The following is a 22,850-nucleotide window of genomic DNA, read 5'->3' as shown; positions in this document are numbered from 1 at the left end:
AACTCCATCCAAGCCATGCAGAATATTACGTAAATATGTACACTACTGGTCAAAAGTTTTAGAACACACCAACTTTTCCAGAATTTAATTGAAAATGATGCAGTTTAATGTCTCAGTGTACTCTGAAATTAATGCACATTTGCAACATTTAAAATTCTTTATTGAGCATGATAGTGTTTTGGAAGTAAAAAAAAAGATTCAAAATCACATTTTATGTTGGACTAAAGCAGTAGTTCTCAACCTTATTGGGTCGCGACCCCCAATTTAACATGCATGTTGTCCGCGACCCCCGCTCACTGAACACAATCTCACAGTTCAGATCATACAAACTCAGTTGATACAACACATTTTGTACAAATAATGAAGCACAAAATGACCCAAAAAAGACATAAAATGACAAAAAAAAGAAACAAAATTTCTAAAAAAAAACACACACAAAATGACCAAAAAAAGGAAACAGTATGACCAAAAAAAGACACAAATTAACCACAAAATGATAAAAAAAAAGACACAAAATGACTAGAAAAGAAACAGAATTACCAAAAAAGACACAAAATGACAATATAAGACATAAAATGACCAAAAAAAGAGACAAAATGTCTTCAAAAAGACACAAAATGACCAAAAAAGACATAAATTGACCACAAAATGATCCAAAAAAGACAAAAAATGACCCAAAAAAAAAGACACAAAATTACCAAAAAAGACATTAAGTGACCAAAGGAATAAAACACATTCACACATGAACACTTTAACACAGTGGAGACAGAGCTGACTTCCAAAATGGTTTGGCGACCCCCAGAAATCATCTCGTGACCCCAATTGGGGTCCCGACCCCAAGGTTGAGAATAGCTGGACTAAAGGACTAAAAAAAAGACACAAAATGACCAAAAAAAGACACCAAAAGACACAAAATGACAAAAAAAAAGAAACAAAATGACAAAAAAAGACACAAAATGACAAAAAAAAGACACCAAAAGACACAAAATGACAAAAAAAAGACACAAAATGACTTACAAAGACACAAAAAGAATTAAAAAATGGACAAAATAGCCCAAGACTCCATAGAGTTAAGTTGTTAACCCATTTCTTGTTCCCTGAAAAAGGCCTACTTGTATAATTCTGAAATGTACATTATTTTTCAGTTTTGGTTAAGCTTACCTTTTTTTATTTACCTCTGGCAGTTCACCACTTACCTTTGTACCCTTTCAAGCTGTTCATTTGACTTGAACTGCTTGAATTTCAATAAAAAACTGGAAAAATTGGGGTGTTCTAAAACTTTTGACCGGTAGTGTACACAGGAAAGATTTCATGCAGAGTAAAAATACACAAATATATATCAAGAAGGTCTTATATACCACAGTATAAACAAAATTTATTTGGAATTTCCTTTTATATTGTCTTACAAACATTGTTGATACAAAACTTGTATTGAAGGCCAGACATGACACCTGACAAAGCATTTACAATTCTTACAACTGTATTAAATCGTAAACTGCAATATGGAAGATAAGGACGGATTATCTTATCAATAACAACAATAACAAGGCCATCTATCTGTGTGTCAGTGTGACTCAAAGTCATCAATAAACACTGACGATATTATTGTTTTTATAGATATGTTATGGCTTCAAATGATTTGCCCGTGGGACTTGATTTGCTGTGGGAGAGACAGATCATTTATCATCATATATTCATTAAAAACATATTAGTTACAAGTGTTTCGGTACACAAACAGCAGAGGAAATCCATTATTGTGCTCAATCCTCTGGGCCTCACGAGGTGTTAGTGGGTCTGGGGAAAGGGGGGCGGGCTGAACTGGACTAGAAACTGGTTAGAAGTCTCTAGCTGCTCTGTATGGTCTCTCCTGCCCCCTTAATGAGACGCTTGTGTCCTCTTTTTCCTGCCGGGCCGCGGGGTTTAGCGAAGGCCTGTTTGTGAGCATGCTGCTTCGGATGGACTTCGTCATACAGGAAGTCGTCTGTCAGTTCATCTCCGTCATCAATCTCTAACTGCACATAGAAGCAGAAAAAAAAGCATTAATTAATTGATTCATTAATTATCCTTAAACAACATATTATGCAGTTTGAGGCTGTATGTATACAACCAGGGCTAAAATAGTTGTATTTCTGAAACGTTGAGGTCATGATCTTAAATTCCCAATGGAAATTGGGCAAAGAACTATATTTGGCAACTTCAGGTAATATTTCGAGAAAAAAGTTGCAAATTTACTAGATTAAAGTGGCAAATCTACAAGAAAAAAAGTCGCAGATTTAAGATATTTAAAGTGGCAAATCTGCGCGAAAAAAGTTGCAGATTTAAGAGAAAAAAGTGGGGAAAAAGCAACTTTTTTCTCGCAAATTCACCACTTTAAATCTCATAATTCTGCATCCCACATAATGACTTGTTTCATTATCAGAATTTAATTAATTTGGTCCAATAACATTTGGAAAGTCTAGAAGAGCTGCATAATTAAATCATTTTATTCCCATTCAGAAAATCTGGTTAATCTAATACATGGAAGTTTGTTTCATACGCAATTAACAACTTTCATAGGAATGAATGGAGCCCCGACTCCAATGTTGTATCTAGTTATCTTTATACGTCCATGTTTAAGTTCAGCATACAGCCTTGCAGTGACACTACTGTTGTTTAACCCTTTATCAGGCAAAGAACTATATTTGGTAACTTCAGGTAATATTTCGAGAAAAAAGCTGCAAATTTACTAAATTAAAGTGGCAAATCTACGAGAAAAAAAGTCGCAGATTTAAGAGATTTAAAGTGGCAAATCTGTGCGAAAAAAGTCGCAGATTTACGAGAAAAAGTGGGGAAAAAGCAACTTTTTTCTCCCAGATTCACCACTTTAAATCTCATAAATCTGCACATTTTTTTCTTGTAGATTTGCCACTTTAATCTCGTAAACTTTATTCTCAAAATATTATTTTTGCATGTTTTTTTTTTTTTTACACATTCTGGCTGTATGTAATATCCTCCAATATTCTCTAGTTGCTTTTTCCCCACTTTTTTTCTCATAAATCTGCGACTTTTTTTCTTGTAGATTTGCCACTTTAATCTAGTAAATTTGCAACTTTTTTCTCGAAATATTACCTGATGTTACCAAATATAGTTCTTTGCCTGCTAAAGGGTAAAAGTACCAATGCTACAGTGTAAAATACTCGATTAAAAGTTATGCATTCAAAATCTTACTCAAGAAAAAGAACAAATTTACTAGATTAAAGTGGCAAATCTACAAGAAAAAAAGTCGCAGATTTAAGAGATTTAAAGTGGCAAATCTGTGCGAAAAAAGTCGCAGATCTACGGGAAAAAAGTGGGAAAAAAGCAACTTTTTTCTCCCAGATTCACCACTTTAAATCTCATAAATCTGGACATTTTTTTCTTGTAGATTTGCCACTTTAATCTTGTAAACTTTATTCTCAAAATATTATTTTCGTATGTTTTTTTTTTTTTTACACATTCTGGCTGTATGTAATGTAATGTCTCTAGGGTTGAAATTTGGAATTTATTTTACTTATTATTTAAGTATTTCAATGAGTGCCCTATTAAGGGTTAAAGTGGTGAATCTGGGAGAAAAAAGTTGCCTTTTTCCCACTTTTTTTCTCATAAATCTGCGACTTTTTTTCTTGTAGATTTGCCACTTTAATCTAGTAAATTTGCAACTTTTTTCTCGAAATATTACCTGAAGTTACCAAATATAATTCTTTGCCAGATAAAGGCTGTATGCTGAACTTAAACACAGACATATAAAGATAACTGGATACAACATTGGAGTCGGGGCTCCATTCATTCCTATGAAAGTTGTTATTTGTGCATGAAACAAACTTCCATGTATTAGATTAACCAGATTTTCTGAATGGGAATAAAAATTATTTAATTATGCAGCTCTTCTAGACTTTCCGAATGTTATTGGACCAAATTAATTAAATTCTGATAATGAAACAAGTCATTATGTGGGATTGTTACATCAAAAAAAATAAAAAATAAAAAAGGTAGTCTATGAGAAAAATACTTTCTGGGCCTCATGGCATCATGTGCCATTGTAATTTCACTGTTTGGCCACTACCAAAATTGGCTTCAAGCCTGGTGTTCTTCCTGGAAAATTCTCATAAATGCAAAGTTAAACTCTCTCATGAACTCTCGACCTTTACACAAGACTACTTTATATTTTTACCAGAGTTCTTTACATAGAAATCAGTCCACAGAGGGTTCTATGCAGCCAAGACAGTTAGAGAGGGTCTGATTATTTTTTTTTTACAATAATCTTATGCTGCAATAGTCTTCTATGAAAATATGAAATCATGTTAAGTTGAACTCAAGTATGTTAATACATCTGCATTGAACGTCATGGTAAAATTTATGCTTACCTCGTATACTCTTCTATAATCATGTAACTCTTTTTATAATCATGCCTTGTACTACTTAATATATATTATAATCATGTTAATATACATTATAATCATGTTAGGATGAATGACTTCATGTTATTCTCTGTATAAATGCTGTAATGATGTAATTGTGTAATAATTGTTTGATTTAATGTGGACCCCAGGAAGAATAGTCTTCATCTCTATGAAGACTAATGGGGATCCAAAGGATACAATAAACAATAAACAATAAACAAACAATCCATTCACACATAACAAATAATAATCTGGTTCATTACATACTGTCTATGCACTTTATGTGTTTTTATGCACACTGTTCATTGCACCTTATTTGTTTCATAGCACCAACATTTTTATACTGTATTTTCATATTTATAGAATACAGAATAAATAAATCTATCTATCTATATCTATCTATCTAAGAAGCTGTGACAACTGTACATATAATGCAACTTATTTTATTTTATTTTTTACATTCTATCCCTCTATCCATCTGTTACCTTTTTAGAAATTTCCAAATGGTAATCCTTCTCCACTTCCTCCAGTAGTCGACTCTTGCAGCTGGAATACAACATCCGCTCCTTAATGCTGCAGCTGTAACCTGGCATGGAGTATATGAACACTGCAGACAGGGGAAAAAGGAGAAGATTATGTGGAAGAGTTACAAAAAACACCACACAAACTCTTCATATGAAACACGGGTGAAGAAGCATCTGCTGTCCAGGTGTGCAGATGTTAAACCTCCCTGTGCATTCTTCAACATCTGCAACAGATGTGAAAGGAAGAAGGATTTTCAGAGTACAGGAAATCAACGACATACCGACAGATTCCAGGTAGTCTCCTTCGTGGGAGTGTTTGTAGAGGAAGAAGTGATATCTGGGAGTGTCTTTAGGAACTCTGCAGGGCAAATCACGAGTTTCTGTCGGGTTGGAGTGGACCAGCTCGATCGTCTCCTTCTCTACATCCAGCCTCTGAAACAGAGCAATAATGCACAGGATTCAGCAGATATCAGGAGTCTGACATTTCAACACGGACACCAAACTTTTGTCGTACACTCTGTCTTCTTTCAACCCACCAGCTGAATGTAGTTGATGCGTTTTTGGGCGAGCTGCTGCAGGGCTCTCTTGGCGGTCTCCTGCAGGGGGAAAGCCAGGCCTTGGAGCGTCTGGTGCTTACTCTCCACGCTGATCTCTGTCTTCACCTGCAGGGGGCAACAAGCACACACACGTCTAGACCAGCAGTTCTCAACCTTTGTGAGTCGTGACCCCCAATTTAACATGCATGTTGTCCGCGACCCCCGCTCACATGCACAGTTCAGATCACCCAAAAAAGAAACAAAATGACCAAAAAAAGGAAACAAAATGACCAAAAAAGACACAAAATGACCAAAAAAGACACAAAATGACCAAGACAAGACACAAAATGACCAAAAAAGAAACAAAATGACCAAAAAAAGGAAACAAAATGACCAAAAAAGACACAAATTGACCACAAAATGATAAAAAAAAAAAAAAAAATGACCAGAAAAGACACAAAATGACCAAAACAGACACAAAATGACCAAAACAGACACAAAATGACCAAAACAAGACACAAAATGACCCCAAAAAAGACAGAAAATGACAAAAAAAGACACAAAATGACCAAAAAAGACACAAAATGACCAAGACAAGACACAAAATGACCAAAAAAGAAACAAAATGACCAAAAAAAGGAAACAAAATGACCAAAAAAGACACAAATTGACCACAAAATGATAAAAAAAAAAAAAAAAAATGACCAGAAAAGACACAAAATGACCAAAACAGACACAAAATGACCAAAACAGACACAAAATGACCAAAACAAGACACAAAATGACCCCAAAAAAGACAGAAAATGACAAAAAAAGACAGAAAATGACCAAAAAAGGAAACAAAATGACCAAAAATGACACAAATTGAACACAAAATGATCAAAAAAAGACAAAAAAAGACACAAAATGACCAAAAAAAAGACATTAAGTGACCAAAAAGACTAAAATTTAACACATGAACACTTTGTCACTTGTCAAATTAATAATAAAATGAACAATTTATAGCAATGAACGACGGAACAATTCTTACCTATTTTTTGTTCAAACAATATCTCATTGTACACAAAATGAACCCATAATGTGTACATTGTATAATGGTTTAATTGTGCAATAAAAGCTAAATATAAAGATCATTCTCACTGTACTGCACTTTCAAAATAAACAAAAGTAATTGTGCACAAAAATGAGAAATGTCATTGCCGTACAAAAATAACTGTTAATGTTGGTAAGTCTCATTGTTTCAATCAATGTAGTTCTTCCAAATATGAGACTTTTAGCTAAAATAAAGGTTTTGAATGCTTAAATATCATTTTTGACGATTTTTAATGTGCCCCTCTGATTAAACACTGGCCCCCACAGTTAAACTGGTCTAGAACCGCCACTGGTTAATATCAAATATAAACATACAGTGAATAATGTATCAACATACCTGTTTAACCCGTCCCTGAAAAAGAAAGAATCACAATAAAAAGTTAGATTTCAAAGTAAAAGAAGTTATGTCACAGACACAAGCAGACAGCGATGACGACAGTGTGAGGGCATGTTGACCTCTGACCTCTGTGATTTTTATCCTCTGGAGCTCCTGCTCAGCTAGTGTGAGCGGGGCCGGACCTGAGCAGGACGACACATGACGCTGGTAGCCCAGCAAACAGATGTCCTCCTGGAGGAGCACACACGACAAGACAAACACCTCTGAAACTCATCAGCACAGCAAAACACACAATCTAGTCTAGACGGAATTGTCCAAAAAGTGAAAGTGAGGAGCATTTATGGGTACAAGTCAGGAACTGGCCTACTTTACTGATTTCAAGGGTGCTGAATCCAAAAAAAAAAGGTTCCCAAGCGAAATTTTGAGTTTTTGACCTTCTCATTTCCCCTTAGTTTTTTTGTGAGTAGGCAATCAAAGATGAGGAAATTAAGTTTCTAGATCTATAGTCTAGGGTCAGAGCAAGAATATAGTGGAGGCTCAGTGTCTTTTTTATGTATATATATATATATATATATATATATATATATATATATTTATATATATATATATATATGTATATATATATATATATATATATATATATATATATATATATATATGCAAAATACCAACTTTTAAGGTGGAATTAAGCATTATTTGTGTCATTTTTTAAGGCCAACATAAATATTCTATCAATATCACTTTTAAATGTTCCAGTTGGTATTTTGCATATATATATATATATATATATGCATAAAAAAGACACTGAGCCTCCACTATATCCTTGCTCTGACTCTAGACTATAGATCTAGAAACTTAATTTCCTCGTCTTTGATTGCCTACTTACAAAAAAACTTGGTCCAAGGACTGAGCAAGATGGGCAATTTGGTGGCCATTTGACACAAATTAGAAGGTCAAAAACTCAAAATTTCGTTTGGGAACCATTTTTTTTGGACTCAGCACCCTTGAGATATGTAAGGTAGGCCGGTTCCTGACTTGTACCCATAAATGCTCCTCACTTCTTATAGAAGGCCTTTATTCTGAAATCCGTCTAGACTAATCTGCCATGGGGAATTCAAATACATTTAAATATTTCTGACCTCAGCTGTGCCGAATATCTCGTACTTCAGATGACCACCGCCAAACTCCTTCTTCACTGTGGCCCGAGTGGCGGCGTACAACATCTTATGTTTCACCTGCAACCAACAGACGGGGGACAAGAAGTGATTAGGTCTTTTGAGTTAAGTTAACCCTTTATCAGGCAAAGAACTATATTTGGTAACTTCAGGTAATATTTTGAGAAAAAAGTTGCAAATTTACTAGATTAAAGTTGCAAATCTACAAGAAAAAAAGTTGCAGATTTAAGAGATTTAAAGTGGCAAATCTGCGCGAAAAAAGTTGCACATTTCCGCGAAAAAAGCAACTGTTTTTATCCCACATTCACCACTTTTAATCTCATAAATCTACGCATTTTTTTCTCGTAGATTTGCCACTTTAATCTTGTAAACTTTTTTCTCAAAATATTATTTTCGGATGTTTTTTTTTTTTCACATTCTGGCAGTATGTAATATCCTCCAATATTCTCTAGGGTTGAAATTTGGAATTTGCAAGTATTTCCTGTGTGTCCTATTAAGGGTTAAAGACAGAACTGCAGGCTGTTTACACAGAGCAGAGGGGAGGGGACAAGGGTGGTTGTAAAATGTAAATAGTTTAATATGTATAGCAGGTGCAAAGCCCGCAATATTCAGGACACTTGGGGGGCACTTAGAAAAGTGTTGTATATATAAATTTAAAGATATAATATACATATAAATATATTTTTTTCCCGTCTTTATGTCATTATAATTGTGTTATACCAGGGATTCTCAAAGTGTGGTGCATGGACCCCTGGGGGTGCGCGAGATGAAAAATGTAATGGCGGTCTGATAATTACACAATTACATTTTTTCCCCCACACAATAAAGACGTGTAAATAAACATTTCCTTTTTAAAATGTAAAATCAAAAACTGTAATATTATTAATAAATAAATGCAGGCTATTCAAAATGCACTTCATCTTAAAATGAAGCGTAGAAGAAGTTATCTTCTTCCATGTTTCCAGCCTGTTATGATGACGGGTTGTTTAGCTCCACGCTCATTTAAACTTGCTGCAGTTTTTGTTCAACGCGGCTCTGAATATTATAACATTTTCCCAACTTATGTGCTTCCTGCCTCTGATCCTGAGCCTTCATCATCCTCTTTGCTAAAGCACTTTGAGTTGCATTTATATGTATGAAAAGCGCTATATAAATAAAGTTTGATTGATTGATTGATTTGCTCTTAAAAGTGGAAGCTTGCGCATAACTTTGTTGCATTATATTGAAACTGTGTTTCAGTGTTTCAGATTAGTTAAAATGCAAGAGCGCATTGTTGTGATGCTGATTATTTTATTATATGTGTGTTCTGGTCATTTGAGCATCATTTAAACATGTCGCCTTTAATATGGCAATAAAAAAGCTTGTGTGGGGGATTGGGGGTGCGTCAATCCGGTTGGGACATAGAAGGGGGTGCACGGCTAAAAAAGTTTGGGAACCGCTGTGTTATACTGTACAAAATACACTTGAGTTGTTCACTCTTCTAGCCATGACTGTGCTGATTCCATAGAGGTGCAGGACTTATATATTGCAGTGAAATACAAAGCCACAGTGATTAAAATGGCAAAAAACAACAACCTTGAAATGGCTTGGGGTTCAATGGGTTAAATTCCGTGAAACACTGTAAACAGCAGTGTGTGTGTGTGTGTATATCTTCAGTATGTGGAGCAGAATGACGAACACGTGGTACGACATACCGGAGACTGATCAGGAGACCAGGATATGAAGATCCACTCGTAGCCCAGTGCATTCTGGGAGTCGAGGCGGTACAGGATGTAGCAGGGCTCCTGGTCGTCCAGGAGAGGAAGCAGGAAGTGGTCATAGTCCTGCTCCCAGCTCTTCTCCGGCTCTCTGAAGGCGCCCAGCACCAGCTGCTCTGAAAGTCAGACCACCACTCATCACATACCTCACACCGTATATATATATATATATATATGTAGCTGCCCTTTACACAGCACACACACACACACACACACAGCACTGTAGTCTGCAGCCACAATAAGATCTACATGTAGGAGGATTACTGCTTATTCAGTCTGACATCTCTTGGTATTACCATTATTGTATGCTATACCTTATGATATCATTATATTATATACATCAGTAGTTCTCAACCTTTTTGAGTCGTGACCCCCAATTTAACATGCATGTTGTCTGTGACCCCCGCTCACTGAACACAATCTCACACGCACAGTTCAGATCACCCAAAAAAGAAACAAAATGACCAAAAAAAGTAAACAAAATGACCAAAAAAACCCACACATTGACCACAAAATGATCAAAAAAGACACAAAAAGATAAAAAAAAAGACACAAAATTATGACATTTTAGTATCTAACAGGGCTGAGTTGATAAGTCAACCATCTGGTTGTTTTTTTTTTTTTGGACTAAGATTTTTTCAGTTGATTTGTCAGTTGTTTATGCTTATTCTCTGCTGAATTACTCATTTCCAAGATTTAAAGTGGTGCTTTTTTTTTTGCTTGATTCTTTGTGAAGAATCCCAGTTTTACAGATCTGTAGATTAAATCTAAACAATCGATTAGTCAACAAAATATATTTTTTTTTTTAGTTGAGAACAATCATGGCAGCTAACAATTATTTTTCATTATTGATTAAACTGGCTTAGCCTGTAAAATACCTTAAAATATAGATGAATACTAATTTTCTTAAGTCCACTTTCACATATGTTGTGTTCAACCGACAATCCAACATTTACAGTAAAGCAGCAAATCTTCACATTTGAAGAGCAAAAGCTGAAAAAGCTTGGTAGCTTTGGTATGAAAGCATTGTCTGACTCACTTATTGTTTCAGTTTTGCGGTCTACCAGCAACACAGACTCAGCTGCTATTATTATTTTTTATATTTTTTCCTATTTGATAGGGACAATGCAGTTAGCATAGATACAGGGCATGCATCTGATGTGCTGCATACAGAGCTTATGCAGCTTCAGCTCATTTTCAACTCCTGTCCTGAGTTGGGCTTTTACAACTACATACAAAATCACAATACTACAAAAATCCAATATACAATTACCCCATCTACAAAATAGAATAAAATTACAAACAATTACAATATACATATACATATACAATATGCACGGCTAACTGATGCTAGCGGCGCTGCTTGTTACAGCTACAAGAGTAGCCATTAGCGTATCAATGCTAACTCAAAATTGTGGTCTCAACATTAGCTGACATTTCATATCAGCGTTACAATCGTGCCAATTCAGCACATTGCAGAAGTTAGCAGAAGTAAGGATTAAAAGTTATTACAATGTAAAATTATAAGTTAGTACAATTTACAGTTGAGTTGACAAAAATCTGAATTCAGAGTTGAGCAAACTCAAAATCAAAACTTAAAATATTTAGTTTAATTGTCCAACTTAAAATTTTATCGAAGTTTGTTGCCTTGAAATTTTGAGTTCAGCCAACTTTTATTTTTTTTTGCAGTGTGGTGAAAGAAGGCAAAGACTTGTGACCGTCTCTTATTAACTCGTCACTGACTCAGATGAAGTTCAAACTGTGTCGATCAGACCTCTAACCGGTTGGAAATCACAAAACACCTAAAGTCTGATGTCCTTGGGCCGTGGGGGGATTTCCTGACTGTCTCTCGGGGCGTGTTGCTATTCTGAGCCACAACACATTCCAGCTCTGCACACACACATACTTTCCATCCACCATTCTCTCCTCATCCATACCCTGCAAAAAAAGAAAAGTTGGGTGAACTCAAAATTTCAAGGCAACAAACTTTGATAAAATTTTAAGTTGGACAATTAAACTAAATATTTTAAGTTTTGTTTTTGAGTTTGCTCAACTCTGAATTCATATTTTTGTCAACTCAACTGTAAATTGTACTAACTTATAATTTTACATTGTAATAACTTTTAATCCTTACTTCTGCTAACTTCTGCAATGTGCTGAATTGGCACGATTGTAACGCCGCTATGAAATGTCAGCTAATGTTGCGACCACAATTATGAGTTAGCATTGATACGCTAATGGCTACTCTTGTAGCTGTAACAAGCAGCGCCGCTAGCATCAGTTAGCCGCGAGCATCAGTTAGCAGCTAGCATCAGTTACCCGCTAGCATCAGTTAGCTGCTAGCTTTCGCTAATGACTGAATTTCACCGCTTTCCCGCATTTCCCAACAAAGAAATAAGAGTTATCAGAACTATTGTCCCTTGTTGTGAACCCCAACTTAAAGATATAAGTAACAACAACTCACAAACTTGTTTTTGAGCAGACAACTGGCTTCCTTTGTTGTGCTAACTTACATAATTGCCCTAAATATCAATCATTTATATTTCCAAGTTAAACCAACTTAAATCACTGTTTTAGGCCAAAAAATACAAGTTGGCTTTTTTGCAGTGTACAGTTCGTTGAGGCCTCGCAGAATCAGCTAACGGACTTTATGAGTTTACATTAAATAAAAGGAAACTGCAGAATTCAACACCGTAGAACCACTTGTTCCACTGGAATACATTACCAACTGAAATAAAATCAATAACTAATCTTGAAACATTCACAAAAAACACTTAGTGTTGGCTTAAAGCAAACCAGAGATGATTTTAAACTCTACGCTATATTTATACAGGGTTTTACCAACTTAAATCACTGTTTTAGGCCAAAAAATACAAGTTGGCTTTTTTGCAGTGTGTCTTTAAAGCTCCATGTTAGTATTAAACTGCATATAAATGACTCACTCCAGGTATATTTTGTCCTTCAGGTTTAAAACTAAGTAATAAAACCAGAAGCTGTCAAGGGGGGCAGTTTGGAGACTGGAAACCAAGTGGCACGCCAGAGCCGGGGGTGATGAAATCGGACAGAATGATCTTGTTTCTCTTTTGACATTGGAACCAAACCAGTGTCACTGGGAAGCAACAAGCAGCCATGTCACGTCACGAGACGCTCAAAATAACCCAGTGACGCCCGGAAAGCTCTCACTGCTTTAGTAATGAAGTAAAAACAGGTCGGAGTGTCTCTCTCTCTTAGTGAAACTAAGTCCATTCACTCAAGTAGTGTGCACTGTAATAAATTATTCTGTAGTCATTTCATTTTACTTAATATATTTGATAAAATGTATTAAATATAAATGCGTCCTTGATTTTGAGGCAGTTGTTTAAGTAACTTTAATATAAAAATGTTTGAGATAGAATCTATTTATTTTGATCACATTAAATAATAATCTTTATGTGTATGTAATTCTAAATCAAGAGAATTTTGAATGAATCCAACACAATAGAATTAGTCTGTTTTTAATTGACACTTAACACTTCCTGTTAAGTTTTTATTAACTCAACTTGTAACGTAGTTAGATTTAATAAATAATATTGCGTGCAAACTGTTGCCTCAATCTTATTGAGTAGCTATTGTTAGTTTTGTTTACAGTGTGTATGTAGGACATGTACATGTACTTTTAGAAGCACTTGGGTATTTCCATTTATGGAACTTTATACTACAATTGTACTTTTTACTCAACTACATTTAGTTAACAGCTTTAGTTATATTGAGGTCAAGATTTAACATGAAAAACATGTGATTAATATAAAAATGATGACACTTATTTATTAATTAAACCTCATTATGGTGTATTAATTATTAAAAAAGCAGCCATACTACTTACTTAAATGCATCAATAATAATAATAATAATAATAATAATAATAATAATAATAATAATAATCTCATAATATTATTACTGTACCTTTTGGTACTGATGCTAATAATTTTGTAATTATATGTAACTTTATACTTCTACTCCACTACATTAAGAGGCAAGTATTGTAATTCTTACTCCACTTCTTTTCACTGAAAGCTTTAGTTTAAACTTTTCAGGTCAAGATTTAACATGAAAAACATTACTTAATTTAACAGTGTATATTAAGTGAGCCCCATCTTTACCAATTTAAAACACTGCTTACATAATGCATTAACACAAATAATCTGATAATATATATATTTTTTAAAATATATGTAACAGTTTGAGTGAAGCCATTCTGCATAACAAGTACTTTTACTTTTGATACTTACAGTACATTTTAATGCTGAAACGTTTGTACTTTTACTGAAGTAAGTTTCGAAGGCAGGACTTTTACTTGTAGTGGAGTAATTTAACTATTGAGCTATTCTCAACCTTGGGGTCGGGACCCCAGTTGGGGTCGCGAGATGATTTCTGGGGGTCGCCAAATAATTTTGGAAGTCAGCTCTGTCTCCACTGTGTTAAAGTGTTCATGTGTTTTAGTCTTTTTGGTCATTTTGTGTCTTTTTTGGTTAGTTTGCGTCTTTTTTTTGGTCATTTTGTGTCTTTTTTTGGTCATTTTGTTTCCTTTTTTGTTATTTTGTGTCTTTTTTGGTCAATTTGTGTCTTTTTTTTGTTATTTTGTGTCTTTTTTGGTAATTTTTTGTCTTTTTGTTGGTCATTTTGAGTCTTTTTGGGCATTTATGTCTTTTTTGTCATTTTGTGTCTTTCTTGGTCATTTTGTGTCTTTTTTCGGTCATTTTTGTCTTTTTTTGATCACTTTGTTTCTTTTTTTAGTCATTTTGTGTCTTTTTTTGGTCAATTTGTGTCTTTTTTTGTCATTTTGTGTCTTTTTTTAGTCATTATGTCTTTTTGTGTACATTTTGTTTCTTTTTTGGGTGATCTGAACTGTGCGTGTGAAATTCTTTTCAGTGAGTGGGGGTCGCGGACAACATGCATGTTAAATTGGGGGTCGCGACTCAAAAAGGAGAACTACTGATTTAACAGAGTGACACCAGATCTTTAATGAGCTAAGGGATCTGAATAGTTCTTCCTCCTCTGTCTGCCTCACTAAGCTCTTCTCTGTCGACATCAATACTTCAAATATTTGATTTGAGAGGCACAGTCCACAAAGATAGCCACGGATCATTTTACAGCGTCAGATACCAAAACAAGATGTAAACACCTCATGAACATATCAGTCCACCTCCATCATCTGCGACCTAGAAACCTATTGCCTCACTGACCATTTTCCACTCACAGCTCAGCAGCTGACGGCTGGATGTTTGTTCTCACACAGCTGGCCAATGTTCCTAGAAGTTACACAAAGTCTGCAGCAGTGCTTTGGCAACTTTGTTTTTCTGTTTGTGCACATGTCGTCTTATGAGGCCTCGAGGCAATTCTTACTCACATGAAAACAATCTGAAAATTACTCCTCAATTAAGCCCCGATCGGTGCCTCTGGAGTCACAGAGGCTTTTGTTTATCTGGGAGAATAAATAAACTACACAGCAACCCTGGCTGTTGTCCTGAAGGTATGAGATTCTTTAAAAGGCATTTTAACCACCTGGGTGAACAGATATTGTCTTTGCTACACATAAATAAAGATTTTGAACCCAAACAAAGCTGGCAGTTGGAAATAACTGTAACAGAAGTAACTGTAATTTGTGTATCCAACTTTTTAAATGTGAAACTTATCTGTAGTTATATAAGTTGATACTGATTTCATATAGTGTTATGATATTTTTTATATGAATATTGTGTTCTTTTCTTTTTTTGTGTGTGTGTGTGTGGTATTTGTACAATAACACCAGATTATACACCTCAGGCCTATAGTAAGAACAAACAGTCTGCAGCCCACGAAAAAGAGAGAACATGGCAGGTTTTTGAGCCACTCGAGGGCAGTACAGTCATGTTTTAGATACAGATTGGTTCATAAAGTAGTCGTTTCAAAAAATGGGGTTTGGGACCCCTGAAAGGGTCCAAAGAAAAAAGACTGTTTTCTTCTTGTGCAGACTGAATACTTCAACCTTTAAAAATCTTTCAAATGAAACAACCAGTTTGACTCAACTACTTGACTTTATTTATATTTCCACTGTTGATAGTAGCTCCTTAATGTAAGTGAGCTTTTTAGCTGCCATAGCAACGCAATGTAAAACTTCTGTGGCATCATCTTCAACATGACACTCACTAAATCCTTTCATCAGCAACCAAACAATGGAGTGTCTGCACTTACAGCTGCACGGCGTATTTAAAAATGGCCGGTTTGTGCAGGATGTCCTGTGCTGCACTAGTTACGATTCTCTCTGACTAATTTAACTCCACCTTTAAGTATCGACTGAGCTCATTTTGACCCATGACGGAGGTGCTGTTGAAAAAAAGTAACAGGTACTATCCACAACTTTTGCTAATGTAAAAGAAAAAAAAAGCGAGCCCTGTTAACCCTCTATAGTACGGTGTTGCCCTCAGGCAACATACCCATTTTTGGTCTGTCAAATTTATACAATATATGTTTTTGAGTGATGCGATACTTTAAAAAAGAGGGAAGAGTATAGGGAACCAATAGCAATGCTTTAATTTGTCACATGACCTCCAGGAGGCCACATTGAAAACCTTTTTTGAAGACTTTTCCAAAAGGAAACAGCTTTGCCATTTTGCGTCACAAAAAATCACTCAAAACGTCGTCATTTTCTGGCCCTTTTCCATCTGGAAAAAAAAATATTCCTACTAATATGTGAGTAAGATTGTTCAAGACATTCATTTCAATGTGTCGTTCAGACAAGATACCGGTTAAAAAACTTGCTTTCATAATGTTTTTAAATTTAAAATGTTATGTATTGTACCCTGTTGAAGCTACTGAATCTTTTACACATGTTTAGTACATAAATTATGTTAAAATTGAAACAAAAACTTTCTTTTTCACTTGTTCATGTTATGGTAGAATGTTGCCAATGAACAACAAACTGAGCTGAGAGTCGGTTTGTGATGTGACCAGCTCTGAACAGTTATTTCTGTCTGATTAAAAGCAGTCCTTTATGCAGATCAAATCGGCACTTTAACACTGAAGTCTTGGGCTATTTCGTCCAGTTTTTAATCCTTTTCATCCTGCCTGTATACACCACTTTAAAAAAAATGCCATGTTGGTGTATTTTTTTTCAGCACAACCTCACCTATATGATATGATGATGAAAACCTAATAATAATTATTTACTCCTGACTTACTGGATCAACATTTTGAACCCAAAAGAAACAAAGAAAAACAAACAAACATAAAATGCCATTTTGAATCAGTTTTTTCTTTTTTTAACTCCCAAAACACGATCATGCTCAATGAAGAATTTTAAATGTTGCAAATGTGGATAAAGGTGTCAAATCTACCATATAAGAGGGTTCCATCCAGTTCTATCATTTGATACTAAATCTATTTGAGCTTGTCTCCAGTTTTACTTGGTATATCATCATCAAACTGAAACTGGCCTCATGGAGTTTACAGCCAGAACTTTAGAGGTAAATGTACAGTAGGGCTCCACGCTGCTTTGTTTTCTAGTCTGATGGAGGCAACAAGTCTGGATTATTTGGAGCCTTTGGTGACTCCAGAGGGTTAAAAAACACTACAATACCCCAAATGAATGACCATGGAAGATGTATATGTTATATCCCTTTGGCCCCTGCTGTGGCCCCTGTGTCAAATTAATAATAAATTAATCAATTATTTATAACGATGAATAATGGAACAATTCTAACCTTTTTTTGTTCAAACAATATCTCATTGTACACAAAAGGAACCCAGAATGTTACATTGAGTGTCATTGTTTAAATCAATGTATTTGTATCTTCCAAATATACTTAAATGAGATGTTTAAATAAGCTAAAATAAAGATTTTAAATGCTTCAGTATCATCTTTTAATGTGCTAATGTGCCCCTCTGATTAAACACTGGCCCCCACAGTAAAACTGGTCTAGAACCTCCACTGGTCACCATGTCTGACTGACTGAACTCCCCCGGGTCACTCACCGTCTTGGATGCGCACCTTGATGAGGCGCACCGCTCCACCTCTCGCCCGGGCCAGGAACTCCCTCAGCTCTGGCGTCACCACAAGTGCGAGAAACATGGCGGGTCAGCAGTCTCGTCCTCCTGCCAGGCGCTGCAGCAGGGGCGTTGAGAGACGAAAGAAGAAGAAGAAGAAGAAGAAGCAACAGAGAGGACCGGAGCGCTGCAGCACCAGGCCCAAATATTCAGTCCAGTCAAGGAGACACTGAAGTGTCCAACCAGAGGAGAATGTCTTAAAATAAAAATAAAGAGTCCTTTACTTCAGATGATGTGACTGAGGACAGTTCTGGCTGCTGGAGAAGAGGATCGCTGAGTGTCTGGGCTGGTTGAGAGAGTGTGACAGTGTGAGAAGGGACATCGCTCAAGTAACTAGGACAGTATCATGTGCACACAGACTGGGAACCTGATCACCTCTCTCCCAAATATAGCTCCTGTCCAGGCCTGGCTACTGGCCTGTGACACCCCCACCACACACCACCACCTACAGTGGAGGAAGACACTGTGACCTGCAAACCTAATAAGCCATTTCTGAGCCGAGAACAATTCAGGTCAGATGTATTGTTGCAACAAAACTCCTGGTAGGATGGTACAGTGGCCACCAGGCTGCACAGAGAAGTTCAGTGAAATGAGAAACTTTCTTAACCCTCCTGCAGTGGAGGTTCTAGACCAGTTTTACTGTGGGGGCCAAGGAGGGGCCAGTGTTTAATCAGAGGGGCACATTAGCACATTAAAATATGGTAAAGATGGTATTTAAGCATTAAAAACCCATTCTTTTAGCTTATTTAACCCATTGAGGCCTGAAACGCCTGTAAAACCTCTGGGCGATTTTAAAATCAGCCCCTAAAACCTGAAGTTTTTCTGGAAATTCAACAGAAGTGTCAACTCTTCCTACTAAATAATAGATTTTTCAGCCTCTGTAGCAGATAGAAATTAAATTCAAAAAGTATTTGAGAGCTTATACAAGTACTACAAAGCGACGTATAAGCTTTCCAGGCTTCAATGGGTTAAACATCAAAGTATATTTGGAAGATACAAATACATTGATTTAAACAATGAGATTCACCAACAATAAGTTTTTTTTGTATGACATTTCTAATTTTTGTGCACAGTCACTTTTTTTATTTTGAAAGTGCAGTACAGTGAGAATGATCTTTATATATATACACACAATATTTTATTGCACAATTAAACTATTATACAATGTACACAGTCTGGGTTCCTTTTGTGTACAATGAGATATTGTTTGAACAAAAAAAAGGTTAGAATTGTTCCATTGTTCATCGTTATATATGTATATGTATATGTATATATATATATATATATATATATATATATATATATATATATATATATATATATATACAGTGGCCACCAGGCTGCACGGCTTCACTGTTGAAGCACAGAGAAGTTCAGGGAAATGAGAAACTTCCTTAACCCATAAGAACCTATGGTGACACGGGTGTAACAAACACTTTAAATCTTCTTGAATCTTTTTATGGAATATATGGAGAGTGTAGATTTAAGTAATGTGGGTAATGAAGCCGACGAGGCGTAGTTAGGGGTAATCCCTTGCAATGATGTAAAATATTTTTTATTTTGATATGTGATTTCTTTATTCTGTGTGAATTGTACATCTGCATTTGTATTTTTGAACCATGATAAATAGTGAAATAACCTGGGCTAACTCATGATAAGATGGAGAAACTCTTATTATTATTATTCTGGTTGTTGTTTCTTTTGTTTGTTTGTTTTTGTTTCTGGTTTTTGTTTGTTTGTATTTTATATTTGGACTTTCACTTTCAAATTCCTGATTTTCAAGAAAGGACAATCTGAATGCTGGACAATAATTTAGTTACACCTGATGTCTCCTTTGTTGTGAGAGCACTCTTATTTCTGTATATTTATGTATTTTGGAAACATTTTGAAAACTCAATAAAGATAATGTTGGCAAAAAAAAAATCTTCTTGAATCTCCCATATTCAGCTTTATGCTTCACCTTAACTCATTAAATCCCTTAGCGACACATACTCAGCACCCTGGTGTGGTGGTCATGTGACTGTGAGAGAAATGACTTCTCCAAAATGTGGCTGTGACTGGAAACAGAAATCTAAAAAAGTAGCTAATTTCTAAAAAAAGCTTCTTTTTTGTTACTAGGCTTAGTTTAAACCCATTTAACAATTCTAATCGGTTAATAGGGTGTCCTGTATTGCATTTAACCCTATTATAGTTTGTTATTTGTTTTTATGTATTATTGATTTATTATTATTTTGTTACTTAAAAACAAATCTCAATGTCCAATGTGACATTTTTGACATTTAGGGGTAGTATTTAAAAAAAAAAAAAAAAACCTATCAGAAATGTGTTCTATGTGGTCCACTTGATCTGTGGTATATTACCCATACTTTTCTTTTAAGGACAAATGGGCCTGGGTTAAAATCACTTAGTATCACTAAATAATTGGTATCAGGAAATAACAACAGTGTACCACGATTTTCCATGGTTTTTTCTTGATAATAATCAAAACCATTATCAAGAAAACCATGTTAAATGTCTAGATATCAGCTCTTACATTAGACTCTTATCAGCTATTTTTGTTGTTTTCATTATATTTGTCCAAACAAATGAACCTTTAGTTGTACCAGGCATTAAAATGAACAAGAAATTGAAGAAAACAAAGCTTGGTCTAATATTTTTTTCCATGACTGTATATGTATAGTAGTTCAGCAGACTTAGTATAGCAAATGTATGACTTAATATCTCAAAATAGCTTCTTATAATAATGACATAGTATCACTAAATTGTAACTTCATGTTTCATAATAATGACGAGGTATCTCAAACAAGTGAAATGTTCTCAACATAATGACTCAGTACCTTAAAATAACGTGTTAGTATTGCAAAATTATGACCTTATATCTAAAAATAACAGTATTGCAACTCAATAGGAAACTTTCTCAAAACGACTTTAAATTTAAAATAACTTAAAAAAAAAAAAAGAATAAGTATTGCCACATAATAGAACATTTTCAAAAGAATCATGACTATATCTCAAAAGGAGAAATGTTTTTAAATAATGACTTAGTATCTTAAAATAAATGAATTACTAAATGTCTAAAATTAATTAATCACCATGTAAAAAATGACTTGGTTATACAACATGATAGGACACTTCCTTAAAATAATAACTTTTACATCTCAAAATGAGAATATTTTAAAACAATGACTTAGAATATGAAAATAAATAAAAAAATTCTCAGTATGATTTAGTCCTTAATAATGACAGGTTGCAACATAAGAAGCTTTATAAAAATGAGTTGGTATCTTTTGAGGTTTCTCATTATTTTGAGATACATTTTTATTTTTTAAATGATTCTCATATTAAGTTACTAGGTCTTTTTTTTGTTTGTTTGTTTTTGTTTTTTCTTCTTCTTCTTCTCTTTCTTTTCCTTAATGAAACAATTCATTGAATAAGCAAACAATTAAAAATGAATATCTTATTTATTTATTCTTTTGGCATTGCCTCTTGTAAAAAATGCATAAATGTGGCAGGATGAATTGAATATGTGATGAAGCTGTTAATATTTGTAATTTCATAACCTGCAATAAAGTAATAAAAAAAAGTTACTAGGTCTTCATATTGATAAAGTTTGTCTGATATTTCTTTTCGTGGCAGTAAAGGATTTCCTGCTCTCATCTCCTCGTGAGTACCATTTGACTCAAAATGCAATCTCTTTGCTGTTATTGAATGACATCACGAGTTTTGCTGAAGTGGAAAGAGAAAAAACAAAAGCAGCTGTTGCATCTTGTTTAGAAAGAAACATGTTGCGTTGGAAAGTTTCAACAGATTCAACTTGTCAATCTCATCTTACTGGACACATGACATCTGCGATGGCCAACAGCTTGTGTAAGATGTTTTTCATGTCACAAATTATCTGGGTGTCAACGCCGCATTTCCCCACGTTTTCTCACGTCCATCAACTCATCATAAGCAAGATATGAAGTCGCATAAAAGAGACATTTTTTAAATTTAAGTGCATGTACAGTCATGGCAAAAAATATTGGCACCCCTGCACTTCTCCCAGAAAATTGTTGCAATTACAAATGCTTTGGTATTCACATGTTTATATATACTGTATATATATGTATATATATATATATATGTGTGTGTGTGTGTGTATATATATACACTACTGGTCAGAAGTTTTAGAACACACCAACTTTTCCAGAATTTAATTGAAAATGATGCAGTTTAATGTCTCAGTGTACTCTGAAATTAATGCACATTTGCAACATTTAAAATTCTTTATTGAGCATGATAGTGTTTTGAAAGTAAAAAAAAGATTCAAAATCACATTTTATGTTGGACTAAAGGACTAAAAAAGACACAAAATGACCAAAAAAAGACACAAAATGACAAAAAAAGACACCAAAAGACACAAAATGACTAAAAAAAGGCACAAAATGACTTACAAAGACATGAAAAGAATTTAAAAAATGGACAAAATAGCCCAAGACTCCATAGAGTTAAGTTGTTAACCCATTTCTTGTTCCCTGAAAAAGGCCGACTTGTATAATTCTGAAATGTACATTATTTTTCAGTTTTGGTTAAGCTTACCTTTTTTTATTTACCTCTGGCAGTTCACCACTTACCTTTGTACCCTTTCAAGCTGTTCATTTGACTTGAACTGCTTGAATTTCAATAAAAAACTGGAAAAATTGGGGTGTTCTAAAACTTTTGACCGGTAGTGTGTATATATATATATATATATATATATATATATATACGTATATATATAAAGATCATTCTGACTGTACTTTCAAAATAAAAAAAGGGCCCCTGCCCCTGTGAAGAAGCCCTTGGCCCCTGCTGTGGCCCCTGTGTCAAATTAATAATAAAATGATGAAAAACGATGAACGACGGAACAATTCTTACCTATTTTTTGTTCAAACAATATCTCATTGTAGACAAAAGGAACCCAGAATATGT

The 22,850-nt window shown here is 34.7% G+C and overlaps 1 protein-coding gene across 1 annotated transcript; it reads right to left on the bottom strand.

The window, feature by feature from the left end:
- Window positions 1-1,375: 1,375 nt before the first annotated feature.
- On the bottom strand, window positions 1,376-17,925 carry LOC131968065 (twinfilin-2). The gene is made up of 8 exons (XM_059328804.1): window positions 17,829-17,925; window positions 9,777-9,955; window positions 8,047-8,142; window positions 7,034-7,138; window positions 5,479-5,604; window positions 5,224-5,374; window positions 4,904-5,025; window positions 1,376-2,012 (listed from the first exon to the last, which is right to left on the bottom strand). The coding sequence occupies exons 1-8, from the start codon at window positions 17,923-17,925 to the stop codon at window positions 1,845-1,847; spliced, it is 1,044 nt and encodes a 347-aa protein (XP_059184787.1). The 3' UTR covers window positions 1,376-1,844.
- Between the last annotated feature and the right edge of the window lie 4,925 nt (window positions 17,926-22,850).

This window comes from Centropristis striata, chromosome 3 (genome assembly GCF_030273125.1).
Source record: "Centropristis striata isolate RG_2023a ecotype Rhode Island chromosome 3, C.striata_1.0, whole genome shotgun sequence".
Classification (NCBI taxonomy): Eukaryota; Metazoa; Chordata; class Actinopteri; order Perciformes; family Serranidae; genus Centropristis; species Centropristis striata.
This window is presented reverse-complemented; position numbering and strand designations above follow the sequence as displayed.

Bases quoted from the DNA above. Each gene is read 5' to 3' on its own strand.
- LOC131968065 (XM_059328804.1), bottom strand. From the start codon at position 17,925: ATGTTTCTCGCACTTGTGGTGACGCCAGAGCTGAGGGAGTTCCTGGCC. The intron at 7,139-8,046 runs GTCAGAAATATT...GTGCTCCTCCAG, and splicing joins AGATATTCGGCACAGCTGAG to GAGGACATCTGTTTGCTGGG. The intron at 5,605-7,033 runs GTCAGAGGTCAA...TGCCCCCTGCAG, and splicing joins AGAGGATAAAAATCACAGAG to GTGAAGACAGAGATCAGCGT.